Source organism: Carcharodon carcharias, chromosome 11 (genome assembly GCF_017639515.1).
Source record: "Carcharodon carcharias isolate sCarCar2 chromosome 11, sCarCar2.pri, whole genome shotgun sequence".
Lineage (NCBI taxonomy): Eukaryota > Metazoa > Chordata > Chondrichthyes > Lamniformes > Lamnidae > Carcharodon > Carcharodon carcharias.
The window spans coordinates 89,807,238-89,830,107 of record NC_054477.1 but is presented as its reverse complement, the minus strand read 5'-3'; the positions used below and the strand labels follow the sequence as shown (position 1 = coordinate 89,830,107).

Here is a 22,870-nt window from a genome sequence, read left to right as displayed (position 1 = left end):
AATCTATCTATATCCCCAAAAAGATTCCTTATGTCTTCATCACAACATACCCTCCCACCTATTTTTGTATCATCAGCAAATTTGGATACATTACACTCTGCCTCCTCCTCCAAGTCATTAATATAGGTAGTAAATAATTGAGGCCCTATGACTGATCCTTGTGGCACTCCACTAGTGACTTCTTTCCAACCTGAAAATGACCCATTAATGCTGACTCTCTGTCCTGTGTGTATTAATCAATCCTCAATCAATGCTAATACATTAGCCCCATATCATGAGCTCCTATCTTGTGCAATAACCTTTTATGTGGCACCTTATTAAATGCCTTCTGGGAATCCAAATACACTACATCTACCGGTTCTCCTTTATCAACTTGTTATATCCTCAAAGAACTCTAGCAAATTTGTCAAACATGATTTCCCTTTCACAGAACCATCTTGACTTTGCATTAAGCTTTCCTAAATGTCCTATTTCTTCCTTAATGATGGACTCTAGCATTTTCCAAATGACAGATGTTAGGCTGACTGGCCTATAGTTTCCTGCTTTTTATCTCCCTCCCTTCTTGAATAGGGGCATCACAACAGCAGTTTTCCAATCCACTGGGACCCTCCCAGAATCTAGTGAGTTCTGGAATATTTCAACCAATGCCTCCACTATGTCTGTAGCCACTTCCTTTAAAATCCTTGGATGCAGGCCATCAGGTCTACCTTTAGTCCCATTAGTTTGTCAAATACTTTGTCCCTTGTGATAGAGACTATTACAAGATCTTTCCTCCCATTAGCTCCTCGCTTATCTGATATCCTTGGGATGTTTATATCGTCCTCCATCGTGAAGACCAATGCAAGATATTGGTTTAAATTATCTGCCATTTCCCTGTTCCCCATTATCAATTCCCCAGTTGCATGCTCCAAGGGTCCCATGCTCACTTTAGCCACTCTTTTTATATACCCGTAGAAGCTTTGGCTGTTTGTTTTTATATTTCTTGCCAATTTACTTCTATAATCAATTTTCTCCCTCTTTATTAACTTTTTGGTTATCTGCTGCTGGTTCCTAAAAAATTCCCAATCCTCTGGCCTACCATTTATTTTTGCCACCTTGTATGTCTTAGGTTTTGATTGGATACTCTCCTTGACCATCTTTGTTACCATGGGTGGTTCATCCTTCTCCTTGATCCTTCTTTTTGACTGGGATAAGTGTTTGCTGAGTGTTATGAAATATCTGCTTAAATATCTGCTCTTCCACTGACCTTCCCCTTAGTCTATTTTCCCAGCCCTCTTTAGACAACTCTTTCTTCATAGCTATGCAATAGTCCTTATTTAAGTTGTGGACACTGGTTTGAGATCCAAGTTGCTCACCTTCAAACTGAATTTGAAATTCTACAATGTTGTGATTAATATGCCCTAGAGGATCCTTAACTACGATATCTCTTATTAATCCCACCTCATTACTAGATCTAAAATAGCCTGTTCCCGGGTAGGTTCTGCAACATATTGCTCTAAGAAACAATCCCTGATGCACGCTACAAATTTACCTTCCATGTTACCCCTGCCAAGCTGATTTGTCCAGTCAATATGCAGATTAAAATCACCCATGACAATTGTCATGCCCTTCACACACACCTCCATTATTTCCCGATTTGTGCTTTGTCCTACAGTGATGCAACTCTTCAGGGGCCTATAGATGACTCCCACCCATTACTTCTTCCCCTTGCTATTCCTTATTTCCACCCAAACTGATTCCACATCACGATTTATTGCACCTATATCGTTACTCATCACCGCACTGATACCTTCCTTTATTAACAAAGCTACCACACCTCTTTTCCCTTTTTGCCTATTTTTCCGGAACGGCGAAAACCCTTGAATATTGAGTTCCTGGTCTTGGTCACCCTGCAACCATGTCTCTGTAATAGCTATGAAGTCATATTCATTTATTTCTATTTGTGCCATCAACTCATTTTTCTTGTTACAAATGCTGCATGCATTCAGACAAAGAGCCTTAAGCTTTGACTTTTTACCATTATTACTCATTCTGGTTCTAGTTTCTGCTGCACTCTTCGGCTTATATTTTCTGCCCCTTACTGTCACAATTTGACTATCATTCGCCTCTTCACTACTTCGCACCTCTGCTCTCTCATTTCTTTTTGATTTTTTAAACTTCCCTCCAATTGAACCCTTTCCCCAACTAATTAGCTTAAAGTCCTATCCACAACCCTAGTTATACAATTCGCCAGGACACTGGTCCCAGCATGGTTCAAGTGAAGCCCCCCTCAATGGAACAACTCTCTCCTTCCCTAGTACTGGTGCCAGTGCCCCATGAATCACAACACATTTCTCCCACACCAATTTTTGAACTATGCATTTACTTCTCTAATTTTATTTACCATATGCCAATTTGTAAGTGGCTCAGGTAGTAATCCGGAGATCATTATCTTTGTGGTTCTACTTTTTAATTTAGCCCTGAGCTGCTCGTAGTCCCTCAGAAGATCCTCTCTCCTGGTTTTACAAATATCATTGGTACCTAGGTGGACTATGACAACTGGATCATTCCCCTCCTGTTCCCAGTTGCTCTCCAGCCCAGAAGAGATGTCCTTAACCTTGGCACCAGGTAGGCAACACAGCCTTCAGGACTCTCTGTCTTTGCTGCAGAGAACAGTATTTATTCCCTTAGCTATGTTATCCCTATTACTACGTTTCTCTTTTCTCCCCCCACTTGAATGGCACTCTGTACCACGGCGCTGTGGTCAGGTCACTCATCTTCCGTGCAGTCTGTGCCCTCGTCCACACCAGAAGTAAGAGCCTCGTATCTATTGGACAAGGGCTCTGGCTGAGTCTCCTCCAAAGTTAAATTCTGGATCCTCACACCTGCCTCACTCACAGTCACAATCTCCTGTCCCTGACCATGGTCCAAATTTGGTAATTAATCCAAGGGGTGTGACTGTCTCCTGAAACATATTAATTAGCCAATCCTCTATCCTGCTAATAGATAGCAGGATAACTCTCCCCCTCCCTGATGTGTCACAGTGTCTGCAGCTCAGATTCCAGCTCATCAACTCTGAGCCGAAGTTCCTCGAACAGCCAACACTTGCTGCAGATGTGGTCACCATGGATCGCATCGGGGTCCAGCAGCTCCTATATACTATAGCTGCAACACATTGCCTGCCCAGCCATCTCTATTCTATTTAATTAATTTGGATGTTAAATATTTTAAAAGTGAATTTATTAACTGTACTCTTCAGCTGTAATAGCGTCTCCTGAATTAAACCACTTGGCCAATCAAAAGAAACATGGAATAGATACCCACCTGTTTTCCTGTGATGTCGCACTGCAGCTCTGACACGTAGAAATTGGTTGAAGGGGCTCTCTGCCCCCACCGCTGCCCTTCTCACACAGGTTCACTCTCAGTATGCTCAAGTCCCAAGGTCTTCCTTTCACACACTCCCCACGGTGCTGCCAACTGCCTGGCTTGGGGTCATCCTCTCACACTCTCCTCCAGGTGCTACTGACTGCCTGTTCCAGGGTCCTCCTCTTGCACTCACCTCCATATATTTGGATTTCCAAAAGGAGTTCGAAAAGGTACCACACATAAGGCTACTTAATAAGATAAGAGTCCATGGTGTTGGGAGTAGTATATTAGCAGGATAGAGGATTGGCTAATTAATTGAAGACAGAGAGTTGGGATAAGGGAGGCATTTTCAGGATGGCAACCTATAACTAGTGGGGTGCCACAGGGATCAATGCTGGGGCCACAATTATTTACAATATATATTAATGACTTGGATGAGGAAAGTAAGTGTACTATCACCAAGTTTGTGGATGACACAAAAATAGGTGGGAAGGCAAGTGATGGGGATGACGCAAGGAGTCTACAGAGGGGTATAGGCAGGTTAAGTGAGTGGGCAAAAAACTTGGCAGATGGAATATAATGTGGGAAAATGTGAGGTTATGCACTTTGGCAGGAAGAATTGAGGAGCTGATTATTACTTAAATGGAGAAAGACTGCAGAAAGCTGCAGAACAGAGGGATCTGGGGGTCCTCATACATGAATCATAAAAAGTTAGCCTACAAGTTCAGCAGGTAATAGGGAAGGCAAATGGAATGTCGGCTTTATTTCAAAAAGAATGGAGTATAAAAATAGGGAAGTCTTGCTAAAACTATGCAAAGCACAAGTTAGGCTACACCTAGAACACTGGGAAGAGTTTTGGTCCCCTTATCTAAGGAAAGATATACTGACATTAGAGTTAGTCCAAAGAAGGTTCACTAGGTCGATCCCGTGTATGGAGGGATTTTCTTATGAGGAGTGCTTGAGTAGGTTGGGCCTTTACTCGTTGAAGGTTAGAAGAATAAGAGCTGACCTTATTGAAACATATAAAATTCTTAGGGGGCTTGACAGGGTAGATGCTGAGAAGTTGTTTTCTTTTGTGTGAGAGTCTAGGCCCAGAGCTCATAATGTCAGAGTAAGGGGTCACCCAGTTAAGACAGAAATGAGGAGGAATTTCTTCTCTCAGATGGTAGCTAATCTGTGGAATTCTCTACCACAGAGGGCTGTAGAGGCTGGGTCTTTAAGTATATTTAGAACTGAGATAGGCATTTTTAATCAGTAAGGGAATCAAGGGTTATGGACAAAAAGCAGGAAAGAATTATCAGATCAGCCATGATCTCATTGAATGGCAGAGCAGATTTGAGGGGCCAAATGCACTACTTCTGCTCCTACATCTTATGGTCTTACAGTCTGTCCATAAAAGTGCTGCTTTGTGGACCTGAACCCCCAAATTCCTCTTCTGTACCACATCACCCAGCTTTCTCCCATTCAAATGGATCTTTTTACACTAAAATGTACCAACTCACATTCAATGCCATTGGCATTTATCTGCCACTTTTTTTTGCCCATTTCTCTATTATCAACATCCCCTCACAACTTCTTTTGAATCAAGGAATTATTTATTATTTCTTTTATTTTTTGTATTATCATCAAACATTGGTAACACTCCCTCCAGCCTTAGGTCAAAGTTGTTGAGAAGTGGTCCCAGAACAGAACCCAGTGGGACACCACTCTTCACTTCCAATCACTGATAAACTACCCTTAACTCCTGACTTATGCTTTGACAGTGGTTTGACTAGATGCTGCTGAAAATTCAGCATTTAAGATTGATTCAGAGCACTAGAGCACAATGCATGGTTTCCTTTGTTTTCAAATTAAATCAATAACAAATTAGAAAAACTTCATCTATTTTACAAGCTTCTCAACCTCACTAACATTCCATCTACATTTAAAATTATAAAGAAAGTATTTTAGATCTCCTACAACAGTGTAATAGTTGGTGTTTATATTCTTTCTATACTATTAAATTATTTCAATAAAACATTCCCAAATATTAATATGAACTGAGTTTATTTCCATTAAATTAGCATGTGACTGATGGAATGTCCTGACAACTATATTTTAGACACTAAATATCAATTCAATTATACACTTTTAGCTAGAAACAGAACATTTATAGGAAAATTAATATAGCCATAGAAGAATGATAGTTTTTGCTCATAATTTAAGAAACTCAAACTTTATCATTAATGAGTGTTTAAGCATTATGAAGTGTTAGCTTTAATTCTCCAGATACTTAAGGCAATTTTTTTAAAGCAAATCTTGAAACATTTAAACTTTCCATTATAAAGTAAAAGAAAAGTACATTGTTTGATCACTTTTAACTCACTGAAAATGAGCATTCTCCATTTTTACCTGGCCCTTGAATAGCTCTTGTACAGTGTATACATACTGTAACCAAGACCCTCTAAAGTATGAATATAAAGACACTTAAAATATAAAATATAAGTAGATTCCTAAAAGCCAAGTGATGTATTTAATGATTTATACACTACAAGGAAGAGGAAGGAAGTGTAGCCAATAATACCTCTAAACTGTGTGATCATGCAGCATGCCAAAAGTACCTGAGTAGGTTGCACACATCAATTCCTTTAACTTACTAAGTGTTGGATTTTACAGTCTCCTGTTCCTGCTCGCTGCCTTCCCACCCGCCCTCAACCTGTCTCCCATTTTATGGAGGTGGTAGCCAATAATGGCTACTTATAGGCCTCAGCCTGCCCCCACTGCTATTTTACCTATTTTACGCCAAGCGGGTAGCCCAATAACTTTTATTGGGCGGGTTGGTGTCAGCTAAGGGAGTGGGACCTCCTTTTGGGGTCCCCTGTGCTCGTTGGAGACACTCCCCCACCCTCTCCTGAGGCATTCCACCCCTTTAAACCTCCTCCCCGACCTCTCAAAGCTGGCCCCCTCACTGGGCTTTGCCAATACCCTGGACTTACCTTCAGTCATCCTCCATATTCTCCACTTCTTCAGGGACTGGCTGTGGTTCCAGCAGTGGCCACTAATCAAACCTGGCGCTGCTGGGGCTGCACATTTAAATGAAGAATCTGTCACACCAAAAAAATTAGAGGGCACACTAGATGCCATCCCTCAAAATTTGGATGAAATAGCAATTTTTTAAAAATTGTATGTAAATGAGGTGGCTGGTGAATCATAAGATGCTACATATGAAGACTGAAGCTTTGAGTTGTAGACTGACTAGAATACTGAATTTTAATACTGTGAAATATTAAAGCACAATGTTAAAAGTCACATTGCTAAAAGTGCCGAAGTCCTCTGTAATTCTTACATTTAAGATGCATATGCTTTCAGGTTTTTAAGCTGACTTCTACTTTATTCCACTGAATTGATTTTTTAAATTCTTTCATGAGATGTAAGCGTTGCTGGCAAGGCCAGTATTTGTTGCCCATCCAGAATTGCCCTTGAAAATGGTGAGCCATCTTCTAAAACTGCTGCAATCCATCTGGTGCAATTCCCACAGTGCTGTTAGGGAGGGTGTTCCAGGATTTTAACCCAGTGACAGTGAGGGAACGGCGATATAGTTCCAAGTCAGAATGGTGTGTGGCTTGTAGGGAAACTTTCAGGTGGTGGTATTCCTATTCGTTTGCTGCCCTTGTCCTTCTAGGTGATAGAGGTTGAGAGTTTGGAAGGTGCTGTCAAAGGAAGCTTGACCAGTTACAGCAGTGAATCTTGTATATGTTACACACTGCTGCCACTGTGTCGGCAGTGGAGGGAGTGAATATTTAAGATGGTTTATGGGTTGCTAATCAATCGGGTTGCTTTGTCTGGGATGATGTCAAGCTTCTTGAGTGTTTTTGGCGAGTGAATGAAAAAATGAAATTGATAACAAACAATGGCAGTTTTCAGAGTTGATGCTACTATAAACTGCTAAATTACTACTTGATTATTTTTTCATTACTTCAAGTAATGTGAATGTTGATTACAATTTCTTTAAAATTATCAGTGGTTTCTCCATTTTATATATGAACTGAACTTGATTTTTTTTGTTTCTGTGTTGCTATTTCTTCTTTAAAATCTCACACATATGGTCTGGAATATCGTGGAAACAAAAAATTGATGATTGCAGGTTTTAATACAGATCTAACAAAAATAAAACAGTATAACTAGCATAGCTGTAGGGTTGATTCTTGTATATAACTCATAATTAATGTGCATATTTTGTTTAAATTTGAGCTCAGATTAATTACGAATTTCTAAATAATTATTCATGTTGAGATGGTCTTAATGTCACATCATTAACTCCTGATCCAATTTCTCAAAAGCATAAAACCAAATAAAATTACACTTCCACTAATGTCCCAGCAGATGCCTGCACTGTAAAGGACGCAACAGCAATCTGCTCTTTCACTTCTCGCCAGGCTTTGCGCTCATCTGCAGCATTTGCTATGTCAAATAATGCGTCATAGATTCCTGGAAAAGATTCTCCCGCATACTTATTATGAGCGCTGGGAGCGTAAATGATGTGCCTATGGGAGGAAAAGGAAATTAAAAATGTTAATTGCCACACTTATCAATTACATTAAATTGAAACATTCAACGTACAGTAGTGATGACTGGTTACCAATATTGTCAGGATAAACACTGATCAGGTGAGAGGGCTTAACAAATTAGGCCTTTTTAAAATTAAGTAATTGCTGTAACATGGAGATCTGTTATTGATGTGGAAAGTTTCTAATTTTACCACTCCCACATGTAAAGAAACCAGGGTGAAGTGATTAGATTTTCTAAAAAATTCTTACGTTTTGTATGAAACTGGACAAACTCTTGTGAGTGCATGACATCTCAAGTTATAGAAGGTAGGTTGAATGATGGGGATGGTGGTAACCAGTGTTTGTTCTCATTAGATTTTCAGCAAAATTCATTCATAATATTTTTTAAAGAAGACATTTGCCATTTAGGTGTATGTCATTTTATGACAGACAATATTTAGATCTACTCTAAATTCAAAGCGCATAATTTGCATAAACATCAAGCAAAAATAACTCCCACTGGTTTTAGTTAAATTGCTTAGTTCACATCACTGGATATTTTGATTTTTTTCTGAGCCACATACAATTAATTATTGTATTTAATCATTGTATAGTTCATGAACAAATGAAAAAGGACAGGTAAAGTACGTTTGGCCCACTGAAACTGCCCCACATCGGTACAGTGTAACTTCTGCACAGCATCATTTCTACTTCATTCTTCCACCACCCATGCAATCTCCGAGAGTGGCAGAAAACCATTAGTAGAACTTTTGGAAAGTTTGGTGCATACTGTTTGCAGAAATATTTCATAAATATATACAGGTTTCCTCACCTGACTATGACTATGTGGAAGTAATGCAGATCAGCGGGTTGGGCAGGGTGGGGGTGGTTGGGGAATTCTACCATTCAAAGGTAGTTTTGTTCATCTTAGTTTGTGTGTTGGGTTGGGAACAGGGGTGGGTGGAGGAGCTGATGCATAGGAATGGTCATTCATGGCCTGGGATCAGTTATTCTGGGCCTGAAGGTACCATTGTATTGTGTCTCCATAATGATAGGCCCCATACTGCCTGTACTTCCTCCATTCCAGTCAAAGGCTGCGCAGCACTCATTTTGATTGCCAAATGTTTCAACCATGATTGTTGTGAGGAAGCTTGTACTTCATGCTGCTCTCTTACTGAACCCATTGGGAGATTCAAAATGAGATTGAGCAGTGTCATCAGTTTATTGCATCAGCTTCATTGGCAGCCATGCCTTTAGTTGCCAAGGCCCTAAGCTCTGAAATTTCCACCCTAAACCTCTACACCTCTCTTACCTCCTTTAAAATGCTCATTAAAGCCTAAGTTTTTAACCAAGTTTTTGGTCAACTGTCCTAATATCTCCTTACATGGCTTGGTATCATATTTTGTTTCCTAACACTCTTGTGAAGTGCCTTGAGATGTTTTACTGGTATAAATAGTTGTCATCATGTTGTTGTTCAACATGCACCTGGTTTATAGCAGCTGTTGTTTCTCTTGTAGGGGAGAGTGTTTGGAATAAATATCTTAAATATTGGAGCTGGTGTCCTTATGATCAGTGATACAGAAGTGTGAGGTATAGGAGGCAGCAACATCTGTTCAGCTGTAATTTTTTTAAGAGTGATGTTTGTTGGGAGTTTTCATTGCTCTTCTCAGCACAAGTAGATTTTAGTTCAATCTGACCATTTTTATACTATACTCACTGTAAAAACTAACAAGGTCAAGGAAGCCACTTTAACATTATCATGGCTGAAGAAGCCATTTTGTATCCTGTGTTGTCTACATTAATCAAAGTACTATATTAAGTAGTGACCTATCATGAAACAGATCATTGTAGAAGTAATGAACCTTGATTGAGTTATAATCAATTAATCAATATAATCAATAATCATAAATGAACTCCAAGTCTTTCTAATGAATATTAATATATAATCATTCTGTAAGTTTTAAGTTTCTCTCTCTCGTGAGAAAGTGCAATTGAAACTGTACAAACAAGGAAGTCTTTTAGAACCCTGATAAGGTCATTGGCCTTGGAAGAGTCTAGCTTACTGAATGAGAGTTGTGTAAAATCAGATTAATAAACAATAAGAAGTAACCACATTGTACTCTTGTTTGAGATACTGAAGCCAGATGGTCTCAGGAGGGAAGGTATGGAGCCAACCAAATTTACCTAGCAACTGCTAGAGCCAATCATTAAACTAACATTGGCCTGACTCTGGCATGATGCAATGGTTGCACAGGGATTAAAAAGGATGCTCCGTAAGGTTTTGCTGATAGCCAGATTTTGGAGACTCTGAAGTATGAACCTGTGTTAATCTCCACAAGTGGGTTCAAAACCAGACCAGAAACCTGAGAGGGTCGATCATGTGACCTATGCTTCAATGGAATGTGCAACTAGCTGAAGCTGTAAAAGTCATTGTCCTAAGTTTGTTAGATAAATTTTTTCTCAATAAATTTTCGAACATTTACCACCCAAAGACTCCTGTTTTGTCTTAATTGGTTAAATCTCATCCAAACAAAAAGTAGGTTTGTTAAACCACTTACAATTGCTGACAATTGAAATCAAATTAATAACAGAGTAAATTTAATTACATTTGCCAAATTACTTATATATTGACTATTTATTGAAAATATCAACATCAAATGCATTTGATATAGATGAACATTGCTTTCTTTTTTGCAGTTCTTAGGGAAAATTCTTCTGTTCCTGAGCCTGGGAATATTGAATCACTGGGCTCCAGTGTATAGGAGAAAATTGAGTGGGGACATCACATCCTCATTTAGGAGTCCACCCAATTTTCCATCCATTAATTTAAATGGATCGTTGGGCATGCAGTCTACCCTGCCTGCTTTTCTTCTGTGCCCAAGCATCCAGATGCACGAATAGGAAAACTAGCTCCATTATATTTTCTCCTGGCCAGGTCATAGCATCAAGAGCAGCAGCTTCAGCTTTATGCACTTTCTGCCACATTTCTAGTTTTTAATCCTCTCCTCATTTCTTCTTTTTGTACTTCATTCTCAGCTAGTTTCTCTTTCTTTCACTACAGTATCCCTCTCCCTCCCATTCCAAAGCCAGGTATCTTTTTTAATGTAGTTTCACATTCTTTGTCTTATCTCTCTTGCTGCAGCTTTCATGGCAGGCCATGAACCGGTCATGGCCACCCCTCTAAAGGTACCTCTGGCACGAGGCTGTGGCAGCTGTACCAGAAAACATTCTTTGGAGGTACAAGTGTTTATGCGGAAGGATATAAATTCCAGTGAATAATTGCAGTAGGTAAGAGCTTGGTTTTAAATGTGGATGATTATTCTGCTAGTTTTGAAGCTTTCAGGACCTTTGCCAGGGAAGAAAGAACACTTGAGTGCAGCTGACTGGTTCCATTGATGAATAGCAAGTGTTCAAGGAGATCTTCAAAATCAGTCCTTTAACTCTCATCGTCTCTCCACAGATGGCTGAGAGAATGGAGCCAGGAGATGGGAGGGCCCCAGACCAAGAACAGTCCCGAAGTTTGACGCTTTCATAACTTTCATAATATTTTTCTGGTTTATTGTGAAGTAGGTTTATGGGTGTGATTATAGTTGGGTCTGTCTGTGTGATTTAATTACATTTGGAGTCAAGTAGCCTGCAAGCTTGAAATCACCAAAAGGTGTAATAATGTGCTTGACATGCTAATGAGTAAATAGGGATGTTGGCTTAGCATATAAGGTGTGAAGGGAATTTGCAGTTTTAGATAAATGGATTGTTGGATTTCAAAGGGATCTTAGTCTGTTTACAACTATCCAGAAAAACAAGGCTAAGGAGTGTTTTTATTTTTCCTTAAGGTTACTGGCGATGTTGGCAACATGAAAGTTTTTATATTATGAGGAAGGTGCAGTTTCAAAGACATACGGGGGAGAATTATCTCCCCGTCGGGTGGGCTGGGAGGGAGTGAGTGCGCAACCAATTGCTGTCTGTGATTGGGTGCGTGCCGCCATTTTTTGTGGGCAAGCCAATTAAGGCCTGGCCAGGGTGACATGCATCTGGAAGTGCTCAGCACTATCTGTGCAGGTGGGGGGAGGAGGGAGAGTCGGGAGAGCCTTAAGGTTGGACGGGCAGGCCAGACAATCAGCTTAATTAGATTATTAATGGCCTTAATAGCCCTTTGACATTTCGGCGGGTGCGCAGCTGACTCCGGTGCACACCCGCCAAACTAAAGATCAGAATGACGTGCAGTGACGTTGGGACGCATGCCCAATATCACCGCGCATCACTTTACATGTCCCCATGTGGGGCTTGCCTCCCCCGCATGCTGAATGGGAGATTCTGACCATGGAACAACAGAATTTACATATTAAAAAGATTGAAACAAATATAAAGGAGAATGAAAGGCTATGTGAGAGAAGGCCATGTAAGATCTAACAGGAGTGTTTGAAACAGCCTTCAAGAAGCTTCCATCCATTTGTACATAAGTCTGCTATGTAACAAAGCTAAAGTTCAGGAAGCCATTTGGAATTCCACTGTCAAATGGGTATTGTGTTAACTTGCTGGTTCTGTTTTAAATCTAAAATCTATTTTGGACTGTTACCTTAAGGGGTTGTAACTGGAAGTCAGGTCAATTAGGAATTCTGGGATTTGTTATAATAGTAAGTAATTGTAATCATATGTATGTGCTTGAAATATTTTATTTTGTTAAAAAAATATTTTAATTTAATTTTTAAAAAAATCTCTAAAGGTCTTGGTGGACTTCTTACTTCTGAATTCAGTGACTACATCTAGTAATAAACACAAATTGCAAAACAGTTGTGATAGTGTGATCAAGTTTCCCTCATGGATTTGGTCCACCTGGCACACATCATCTGCCACATCATAACACAGTGCAAGTCCTCCTCCAGACCATAAATTATAGGCAGGAGGTCCTCATGCTGGCCAGCAGGAAGACAATAGCAGCCTGGATGGAGGTTGCAGCAGAGGTCAGCAGCCTTGCGGTCATCCAGTGAACCTGGCTGCAGTGCCACAAAAGACTCAATGACATTTTGAGATCTGCAAGGATGAGTGTGTCACCATTCTAATTTGTGAAATTTGCACATTGTTTTGGGTTATTGCCAACATAAGTGAGATTTCAGTTCACATGATTCTCCAGCTGCATTCATCCATTATCTGTGTGTGATGTGATTGGTTTTATATGTATTGTTTATTTGCTGTTATGGGAGTTTGTGTTCCTGTAGGTCCCTCTGCTCCATATTATTTGGTGACTCACATTGCCCTTTCATGGCCCTGGTGTTTATAACAGGGAGCTAACAGGAGAAGGTGCCAAAGGCCAGGAAGGTGTATTGAGCTGGAGAGACTCTGTTTTTGGAATCTTCTAAGTATTAGACCATCTCTTGTTTCACAGGACTTGTCATCAGAAGACAGGGCTGTCGCCATCAATTCCTCCTCTGACAGGGTTTCCCCTCTCTGGAAGGCCAGGTTGTGCAACACACAACAAACAATGACATTAAGTGTCATTCTTGCATATTGGAGAGCACCACCTGATCTGTCGGGACATTTGAAAAGCCTTTTAAGCAGAATGCTGACTTTGGTTGATGTGTGGCTATCATTGTACCCACGCTAAGACTCTGTCCGTGGGTTCCTTACTGGAGTCATCAACGATTTTTTTAAAGGGGATCCTTTATCACCAAGCAGCCAGCCATCCAAAGCTCCAGGGCCTGTAAACATCCCTGGTGCCTGGGAATATCTAAGGATGTATGGGCCGTGGTTGCTTCCTGGGTAACAAGCACACACCTACAATATTCTTTCATTGTGATTGCACATAATCAGAACATTTTCTGTTTATGAATGCCCCTTGCTGTCCGGCTGGTGCGGTCAATTACCCCTTGTACTCTGGCTCTTTCCACTTGACTTGCATTGTCACATTTCAAAGAGATATTATGATGGGCATGCTGAAACATGGCATCAGTGAATACCTTAATACAGTGATGGGCTGCAGGCTGGGTGATGCCACATGCTGCCTGGAATGACCCTGAGGTGAAGACGTTCATTGCCACAGTTGTTTTTAAGGCCACAGGCATCAGGTGGCCACTCACACAATTCGAGGCTATCTCACCGGAAAGCATGTCACAAACGATATGACTGCCTCCTTCAATAGACAATGCTGTTGTTCCTGCATCTGCAGGTAAGACATCCTGACTCTGTACACTTGGTTGACAGGGTAGTGCATTCACCTCTCTCTGCCTGTCTGCTGCTGTCTCCCCTCCGCAGCAGATTTCCCACCTTTCTGAGCCTCATGACACACCTGTCCCTAGCTAACTGGCCTCTGCCTTCTCTCACTCACTGGAGGAGGTCCCTCCAACAGAATGGACAATTCCCATATCAGACACTGGTTTACAGTAGAAATGGTGCATTAGTCAATGTTAATGAGAACACTTTTTTTCCCTTTCTATGAGGAAATGATGTAGATGTATATGTTATGCAACACTAGCTAAGTCTCACAGCTGCAGCAGCAGATTCTTCTGTTAAAGTCAGACATAGTCCCACTTCCAGCCTTTATATCCACCTTTTCAACAGTGCATGAAAAACGTGTTTCCTGTGCACCCACCATGTTATGACATGGGCAATATTTTATTCCAGTCAATTGGCTTCCAAATAAGCTTAAACGTTTGTTACTGAGGTATTTAAAAAGGCATAAGGCTGCCAATTTCAGGGCCTGCAAACCTAGTTTATTATAGTGGACCAGTATGATGACATCGGGTTCGCAACCTGACATTGTGATGCTGGATTATACGCAGGGGCAGGATTGTGGCAGCCCCACTTTGCATACAAAAAATTCAGCCCCTGGGCTCAATTTTGCACTCCTCTCCCCACCACGAGGGCAAAATGGTAGGTGGGAAAGGGCATAAAATTGGGCATCAAACCAGTGGTGCCATTGTCATCGCCCACCCTCACCCTCACAAATGAGGAGATGGAGAGGAGTTGGGCAGCCCACTTGCCTGTGGGTCAATTGAGCTCCTTAACTGACCAATTAATGTCTACAAAAGGACGTTCTCCTAGGACTTTACCCAAGTTGGGAGAGGCCAACGCCTGGTCATCAGGCTGCCAGGTAAAACGTTGCCCACCGGAGGCCCCCCACGGCGTGAACACCACCCCCCCGACATGACATTACCAAACATGCCCCCTTCTTTCCAACCATGCTCCCCATTCTCCTACCGGACCTCACATTCTGATTCCAAAGCTAAACGCTTTCCTCTTAGCTTCGCTGCAGTCCCAGGAAAGGCCCCTTTTCTTGGTGGCGCTGCAGGGTCACAGGAGCTGTTGCCCTCTGATTGGCTAGCACCTCTCTTGGCGAGGGGTGGATGTTCCGCCGCTAGCGAATTAGAGGGCTATTGACTATTTAATGGCTGCTGGGCGAGCTGGGTGAGCAAAGGTAAGCTCACCCCTGACTTCTATATAAGGGGCAGAACACCAACCCCAACGTAAAATTCAGCTCCATGTTTCCAGTGGGAGCCAAGAGGCTCTCCAGGGTGATACTGTGAAGTGACAGGGAGCATGTCATAATGGTAATCAATGCCCAGAAAGTAGCATCATGGACCTGGCAGTAGTGCCAAAATAAAGTTGATGACCTCACTCAGGTGATCAAAGTGAGTGAATGCATCTGCACATTGCATTTCACTTCCACTGCACCACCAACCTCTCACACTGCTCAATACACCACAGCCCCATCACTCACCCAACACCACACTCGGACCATCAGGACTCACTCCTGACATCTTGATACACATCTCCAAACAATATCAGCCGTGCACATACTTCCAGCTATTCAGCTTTGGCAGTCATCACCCAAACACACTATCTGTCTTGCAAAAAGAGAGCAACTACAACAGGGGAGGAAGCCAGAGGATCAGAGGAGGACCAAGTTGTACATGTCCCTCCAGAGTCCTGAAGGAAATAGTCCTTTGAAGAACAGGCAGCAGTACCATGGAGGAAGTGACATCTATTGCAGCAGAAGCCATTCTGAATGGAAGTTAAGCTGCTGCCTAATACACCTTCTCCACTAACTCACAAGCCTGAATCCTGAAAAGTTCCATGCAATGGGAACTGCTGATGGAGTGATCATGGACAGCCCGATTTCCTCCCACTCACTACCCCTGCCCTCCCCTTGTGCTTTTGTACTTTCAGTTAGCAAGGAGCTGCCAGCTACTTAGTCCCTCCAGAAATTAGTTGAGATATGCAAAGAAGTTGAGATGGAAGAAGAAGTACTGTCACTCGACCAAACACCCACAAACAGCCACCAGCTCAGATACTGACACAGCACAAACATTAAAATCTAGTTTAACGCCAGGATATGCACATGGTGAGTCACTAGGCAAAACTGGGGCTACAGCTCAGGGGATTGGTCAGGCCGTGTTTGTGAAATCTCTGGAGAGTGAGGCCACACACCAGTTCTATTCCAGGGGACAGAGATGAGGACTCATTGGAACAGACTATAGGGAAACACATACACCAAGATGCTTGGTGCATTGACAGGCCTGCCAGACAGCCTCATATCACTGGCCAGGAGTATGGAGGGGTCCGGCTCCAGCATAGCAAGGGCATCATGCAGAGCTTGTAGCCCTTCCTTTGAGTGTGTAAGTGGAGTTCACCTCCATGGCAGCACTGCCAGGCTAACCCAGGATGGAGTGTCTGATGTCTCAGCTGTCTAAGCTTGCACTCCAGCACGTCATATTGACCGAATGGTACCCCTTGCAGTTGTGGTATCCACCCATTGACTGGGGGGAGGGGGGTGGGGATATTCTTAGTGCCATGATGCAGCATAGCCTGCATGGAAGTGGCCAGAGGTGTCTCCTAAGCCACTAGCATGGAGGCTTACCTGCATTGCAAAGAGGCGCTAGGTAATTAAATTTTGTGCCCTCTATCTCTCATCTCGGGAGGCATAAAGTTTACATTTCATAAATATACACAATTTAATGGTAGAAGGGTTTTAAATTAATTACATAAAACATAGCTGCAATTGTGCTTGGGACTAGGTGGCTATTGTAAATTCCTATGCCCTTGTCTCACACATTTCAGTAATTCTCCCATCATCACTGTAAAACTGATTATGGGGAAAATCTCCACTCTTTGTGATCTATAGTGAAACTGTAACAGAATAAAATAGTACATTTAAATTTTGCTGCAAATAGTAAAGATTATTTTTCTACATAGCTAAATGATTAGCACATTACTCATCCTTGACATTCCGTTAAGTCCATTAGCAACAGTTTATAATTTTAATCAAAAGTAGTTAAAATAACAAAGTAATACAATCATATAACCAAGTTAAAAGCGATATAAGGAATATCGAGACAAAATAAATTAAGTGCAGCTCAGCAAGTAAATATATTTAGGAGATTAATTTATGGAACAGAACATTATCTGACCAATAGAACCCAGGCAATTGGGGGGTATTATTACTAGATTCTGACTAAATCAACTCTTACCTATAGAAGGGTCTCCCAGGTAATCCCATAGAGTGAATGAAGGATCTTTCCAGCAGCATCAACTGGTCATTTACTATTCGTACAGCGAGAGGACTATAAAATACATGTACAAAGTGAGTGAAATTACAAATTTAGAAGTTTCCAGACATAAGCTTGTTTCATTTGCCTCAGTAACTGAATTACAAAAAAAGTTGCATTACGGGATTATTCCTTTGAACAAACAGCAAATATTTCACTCACCCAATCAAGATGGTGGTGCAGTAAATTAATAATCAGAGGCCCAGGCTAATGCTTTGGTAACATGGGTTCAAATCTCACCATAGTTGCTGGTGAAATTCAATTAATAAACCTCAGTAAAAACTCCTCTGATTCACTTATGCCCTTTAGGAAAGGAAATCTGCTGTCCTTAGCTGGTTTGGCCAATGTGTGACTCCAGGCTCATAGCAATGTAGTTGACTTTTAACTAAATTGGCCTAGCAAAGCCACTCAGTTCAAAGGTGATTAGTGATGGGTAACAAATACTAGCCTTGTCAGCAAGCCCACATCCACATGAAAAAATTTTAAAAAGTTGGAATTAGGAGTAATTGAACCCCAGGCACTCCCATTACTGAGCATAATAGAACAAAGATAGAGATACATGAAAGGAGGTACATGCTGAAATATCCCTTAAAGGCAAAAATACATGTTGAATTTTTTGGATGGAGAAGCTACTTTATCCACGTTGCATGTGATAACTTTTCATTCTAAGGAAATGGCTCTGCATCGGTAGAGTTTAGGAGCTCAAAGGGTGTGTGCATAGAAGGATGAATGTTAAATATGAAATATGACCCTGCCTGCAGGTGAATGTTCATTAGAGGTAAAGTCACATGGAACAAATAATGTGCCCAGTACAACACAAATGTTTATGAACAAAGAACAAGCCTATTTGTTAGTTTCTCAAAAAACACAAATGTTGGCCATGACGTAGAATTAATTTTCAACATTGATGCTGCCAGACCACCAAACATATCAGCACTGCCAACTACTATTTGTATGAAACACATCCAAAAAATAACATTTTCTTTCTACTGGTGGCGTAGATGAAGCATTTGCTGGTGGAATAGGTACCCAACACCATCCAAAGGAAATGTCAACTGCTTGTTGGTCCTACCATCAATGATGGCATGCAGCCTGACTGCTGTCAATGACTAACTAATACTGACCATCCTCAGTTAACAGTAATAACATTACTAGGCAGATCTGCTAGCAGATTAGCATAATTTTACCTGTTCAACTATCTAAATAGGGACCAATGTGGGGAAATTACTTTTCTCACTTAAGGATCTGGACTACAAAATATGTCTGAGAAGAATAAATCACTGGTTGTCATTGGTGCTTTCATTATTTCAATAATTAGACATCGTCTACATTCATAGTGCCTGATTATATTTATATGCTCAGTTTTTTTTTCCATCTTCATGGTATCTATGATGCTGGATTGATACAATTCAGTTGTGATTCAAGTCATGACACTCCAACCAGTTGGTCAGTGGAGATCTTGTAGTGCAGTGGTAGTGTCCCTACCATTGGTCTAGAGGTTCTGGGTTCCTGGCCATGGAAAGCAGCGTTCATGATCCCATTCAGTCGGGAACCCTTCCACCACTTCCCACTATTTCTCAAAGGAAAAAAACTGTGTGTGAAGATATGCATAAAAAATTCATTGGCTATCATTGATTAGTGGGACATTCCAGCTGTTGTTTAGGTTACCACATGAGGAATCTAAGTGGCTGTATGAATCTAAGGAAGGGATGTAAAAACCACTAACCCAATTTGTTTCAATTTGGTCTGCTTTATTGGAGCATAAAGAAAGAGTGAGAGAAGAAGATACAACAGCAGCAAAGAGGGTGAAGCATGGTTTTCAACTTTACTGTAGTCCAATAGGTTTTATTACTCACTCTGTGATGTCAATCTTTTCCAGTCGTTTATGAAAATCAATGGCAATGCGTGTAAAGTTATGTATAGCTGAAAACAGAGAGTCTGAAACACAAAAGCAGACTTTAGGGAACCTTTTACTTTTTAATGAAGCCCAATTGCATTATATTACTTTTAGCTTTTTCAGTGCCAATGGTTAATAGGAACTTAGGTAAATAGTTTCCCAGCATTGGATGCTTTACTAGCTTACAGTCTCTACGTAACACTCCTAGTCCTGTGTTTCAATCCAACATAAGTACCCCACAAGCCTCAATTAATGATAATTCCACTACATTGATACTTCACAAGAGCAGATCTACATGTCTGGTCCTCTCCCACACTAAATTATACTATATGGGCTTTGTCAAATTTGTCAAATACAATACTCCATATATAATTTGTTAGACTTCAGACTGTATCTGCAATGACATTCAAGAAACCTTTAGATAATCTAGGGACTCTTATTCATTGGTTCCAGGCTTAATACAGGAAGAATGAAACAAAAAATGCCACTTAACCCATGAAAACGCTACTTGAATTCTCAAGAGTAGATCTGAGTACCAAATTCACTTTATTTATTTAAACTTCACATCAACTTGATAATTTCAGTGACTCTCAGCATTGACACATAAATCAACTTCCTTCTCAACTTTTCTAGTGAACATTATCTTTCACATTTCTTCTTCCAAAATGATTTTCTATGAGCTTTTCGTTGCAACTTGAACTGACTAGAAAGCCAAGTCACTGTGTCCTCTACAGGGAACCAGGGACATGTGCAGGGCAAGCAGCTATGTATCTCCTTAACCAATCAGATTAAGAATCTTAACTTAGACACGCAGGGATTTAAGTTGGAAAGCTGCCACAACTGAGCGCAACAATCATGCTGCTCAATTAACCCATATACACTGACTGAAATGCAGGCAGCATGCTAACTTTATATAGCTTGTTCATTAGGATAATGTGTACGGCCAGCACTAACCAGGCTGCTTATAGGCTGCACAGAATTGTAACTTGCTAGTGTCACCTAAAGCTGGATGCACCTCTTAAAAAGGGAGAAGTGCACTGTGGCTGCAGGAGATATTGGGAGTTGTGCAGGAATTCAATCAGTCCTGGGAAAAAGTAAGGTACGGGAGAAGGTGGGCTGCACAATTTTAGATGCTGCACTGGAGATCTTGGTGAAGGAAATGGAAAGGAGGAGTGATGCAAAATGTTCAGACCTCAGGATTGGAATTTAATCCAGTCAATGGGGGTCTTGTCTGCTTGCTGGAAAGCCAGCAGAAGCCCTGCATCATCTCCTTTGTGCTAGTCAGGCACTTAAGCGACCAGTGGTTGGCCTTCCCTGGGATTAAGGACCCGAGGGTGTGGAAATCCTGTTCCGAGTTGCTGCAGGACAATCAGAGGCTGGCAGTTCCTCATTACTGTCAGCACAATTGGGAGAAAGCTAGTAGCTGCTGGCAATACACCCCACAAGGCACCCAGGATCAGCGAGGGACCCAGGCCACAGGTGAATTTATTTTTATTCTTTCATGGGATGAGGTGAATCACTGGCTAGGCCAACCTTCATTGTCCATCCCTAATTGCGCTTGAGAAGGTGGTGTTGAGCTGTCTTCTTGAATTGCTGAGTCCATCTGGTGTAGGTGCACACACAGTGCTGTGAGGAAGGAAGCTCCAGGATTTTGACCCAGAGACAGTGAATGGACGTTGATATATTTCCAAGTCAGGCTGGTGAGTGATTGGAGGGGAACTTGCAGATGGTGATGTTCCCATGCATCTGCTGCCCTTCTCCTTAAGGTGGTAGAGGTTGTAGGTTTGGAAGGTGATGTCAAAGGAGCTTTGGTGAGTTCCTGCAGCACACCTTGTATATAGTACACACTTCGGGGAACGGGGATAGCTCTCAGAGGGCCCCCCTTCCTGATGTCGGGTTCCTTAATCAGTCACTGACTGCCTGATGATGAGGGAACTTCACTGGCAGACCATGGGTTTGCTTTTTGGGCTTCCTGTATGTCGACTGCACCTCCTGCTCATGGTTAAATACAAGCAGCAGCAGACTGAGGCCCTTAAATGGACATAAATTGCCCAGTTAAGGGCCTCAATTGGTGTTGGGGCAGGAAGGCCATATATGAGCCTTCCCACCCCAGACTTAATCTGGACAGAGGTGGGAAGGTAACACACTCTAGCCTGATTAAATGCCACCCCCTGCCTCCAAACACTGGAAAGGGCATTAAAATCCACCCCATGAATGATGAAGATCAATGACTTATCACATCTTCTAAAGTTTAATTACATTGGAATGGACAAGACCGAACTTTTTCTTTCAGGTTTGGTAGATATATTTCATGTTAAGTACAGCAACCGGCCTTTCCATATGTTTCCAACACCCAGTCTCTCCGCAAGATACTAATGTAGCAAAGTTTCTGGAAGAGCTGAGCAATGTCCTTGAATTCGATGATTAACTGTGTATGTGCATTGCTATAAGCTGCTGTGGGATTTACATTTTGATCAGGGTGAGCACTGATAGCCACACTGTTATATTGACAGCATGATCCTGACCTATACTCCACATTCATAACTTCATCATGAAAGATCGTTAAAATTAACTTTGTTTCTCTCAGATGCCGCCTGATCTGTTCAGTGTTTCTATCATTTTCTATTCTTAACTTTATCTAGATTAGAATCCATTTGCCTTTTTGTAATCCATCTGTTTAGGTGATCCAGATTTCAATTATTTGGGAATGAATAATACAGTAAAATATTATACCTCCAGAACCTGAGTTTAATTTAGTCCCTATCACCGGAATGAAGATCTCTCCTTCAAACTGGTAGATTCTCAATGAGATTGACAAGCCTATCAGCTCACACAAATCCTAGATTTTATCAATTATTAGAGTCAAATCGCATGCTGTTGTGATGGAGGGATTCCTCTATAGTTACCTTTCAGACACATCACAACCAACATCCAATGTATGCTAGATTTAACATTCAAAATAGTTGAGGCAGGAAAGGTGAAATAGATAGAGAAGCATGTACTTATGTAGGACAGGAAATTGTCCAATTGTATGCATGAAATTCCTCAAGCGAAATAATTAACTCAATCATGACTGAAACACTTACTTACCAAAAGAAACCTGGTATTTGTTAAGCTGAAGTTGATGCTGCTTGGCTTGCTCATAGAGGACATTTGCATAATTGGTCAAAGCTTCAGCGTAATCTCTGCAGTCAAAAGGTATGATGATAGAGTCGGCTATCTCATAAACCAATCCTCCTCGTACCTGGGCCACCGCAAGCAGTTTCTTAAAGGATGGGTCATAAAACCATTCCACCACCTCAAATGTGTCGTAAGCACTGTGATATACCGGGTAGTTGTTGAATTTGTCAAATTTCTGGAACACACAAGGAAAGCCTGAGATGGTTAATATTATTCACTGACTGTAGCAAGACTCAGCTATATATTGGAAAGAAATGTCCTCCTTCAACTGATTTCTCTTCATCAATTCACACTGTAAGATCTAGCTGAAAAAGAAGCCATAACTTTTCAAATTAATACATAAAATGTTGAAAATACCCAGCAGACCAGGCAACATCTGT

General features: G+C 41.3%; 1 protein-coding gene across 1 annotated transcript in view; it reads right to left on the bottom strand.

Moving 5' to 3' along the window:
* Positions 1 to 7,455: 7,455 nt before the first annotated feature.
* naalad2 (N-acetylated alpha-linked acidic dipeptidase 2) overlaps positions 7,456 to 22,870 on the bottom strand; it is a 485,356-nt gene continuing 469,941 nt past the window's right edge. The window contains exons 16-19 of the mRNA XM_041199157.1: positions 22,401 to 22,665; positions 19,270 to 19,351; positions 17,336 to 17,428; positions 7,456 to 7,868 (exon numbers count right to left, since the gene is read on the bottom strand). Coding sequence (XP_041055091.1) covers positions 7,682 to 7,868; positions 17,336 to 17,428; positions 19,270 to 19,351; positions 22,401 to 22,665 — 627 coding nt within the window. The 3' untranslated portion in view covers positions 7,456 to 7,681. The remainder of the gene's footprint in view (positions 7,869 to 17,335; positions 17,429 to 19,269; positions 19,352 to 22,400; positions 22,666 to 22,870) is intronic.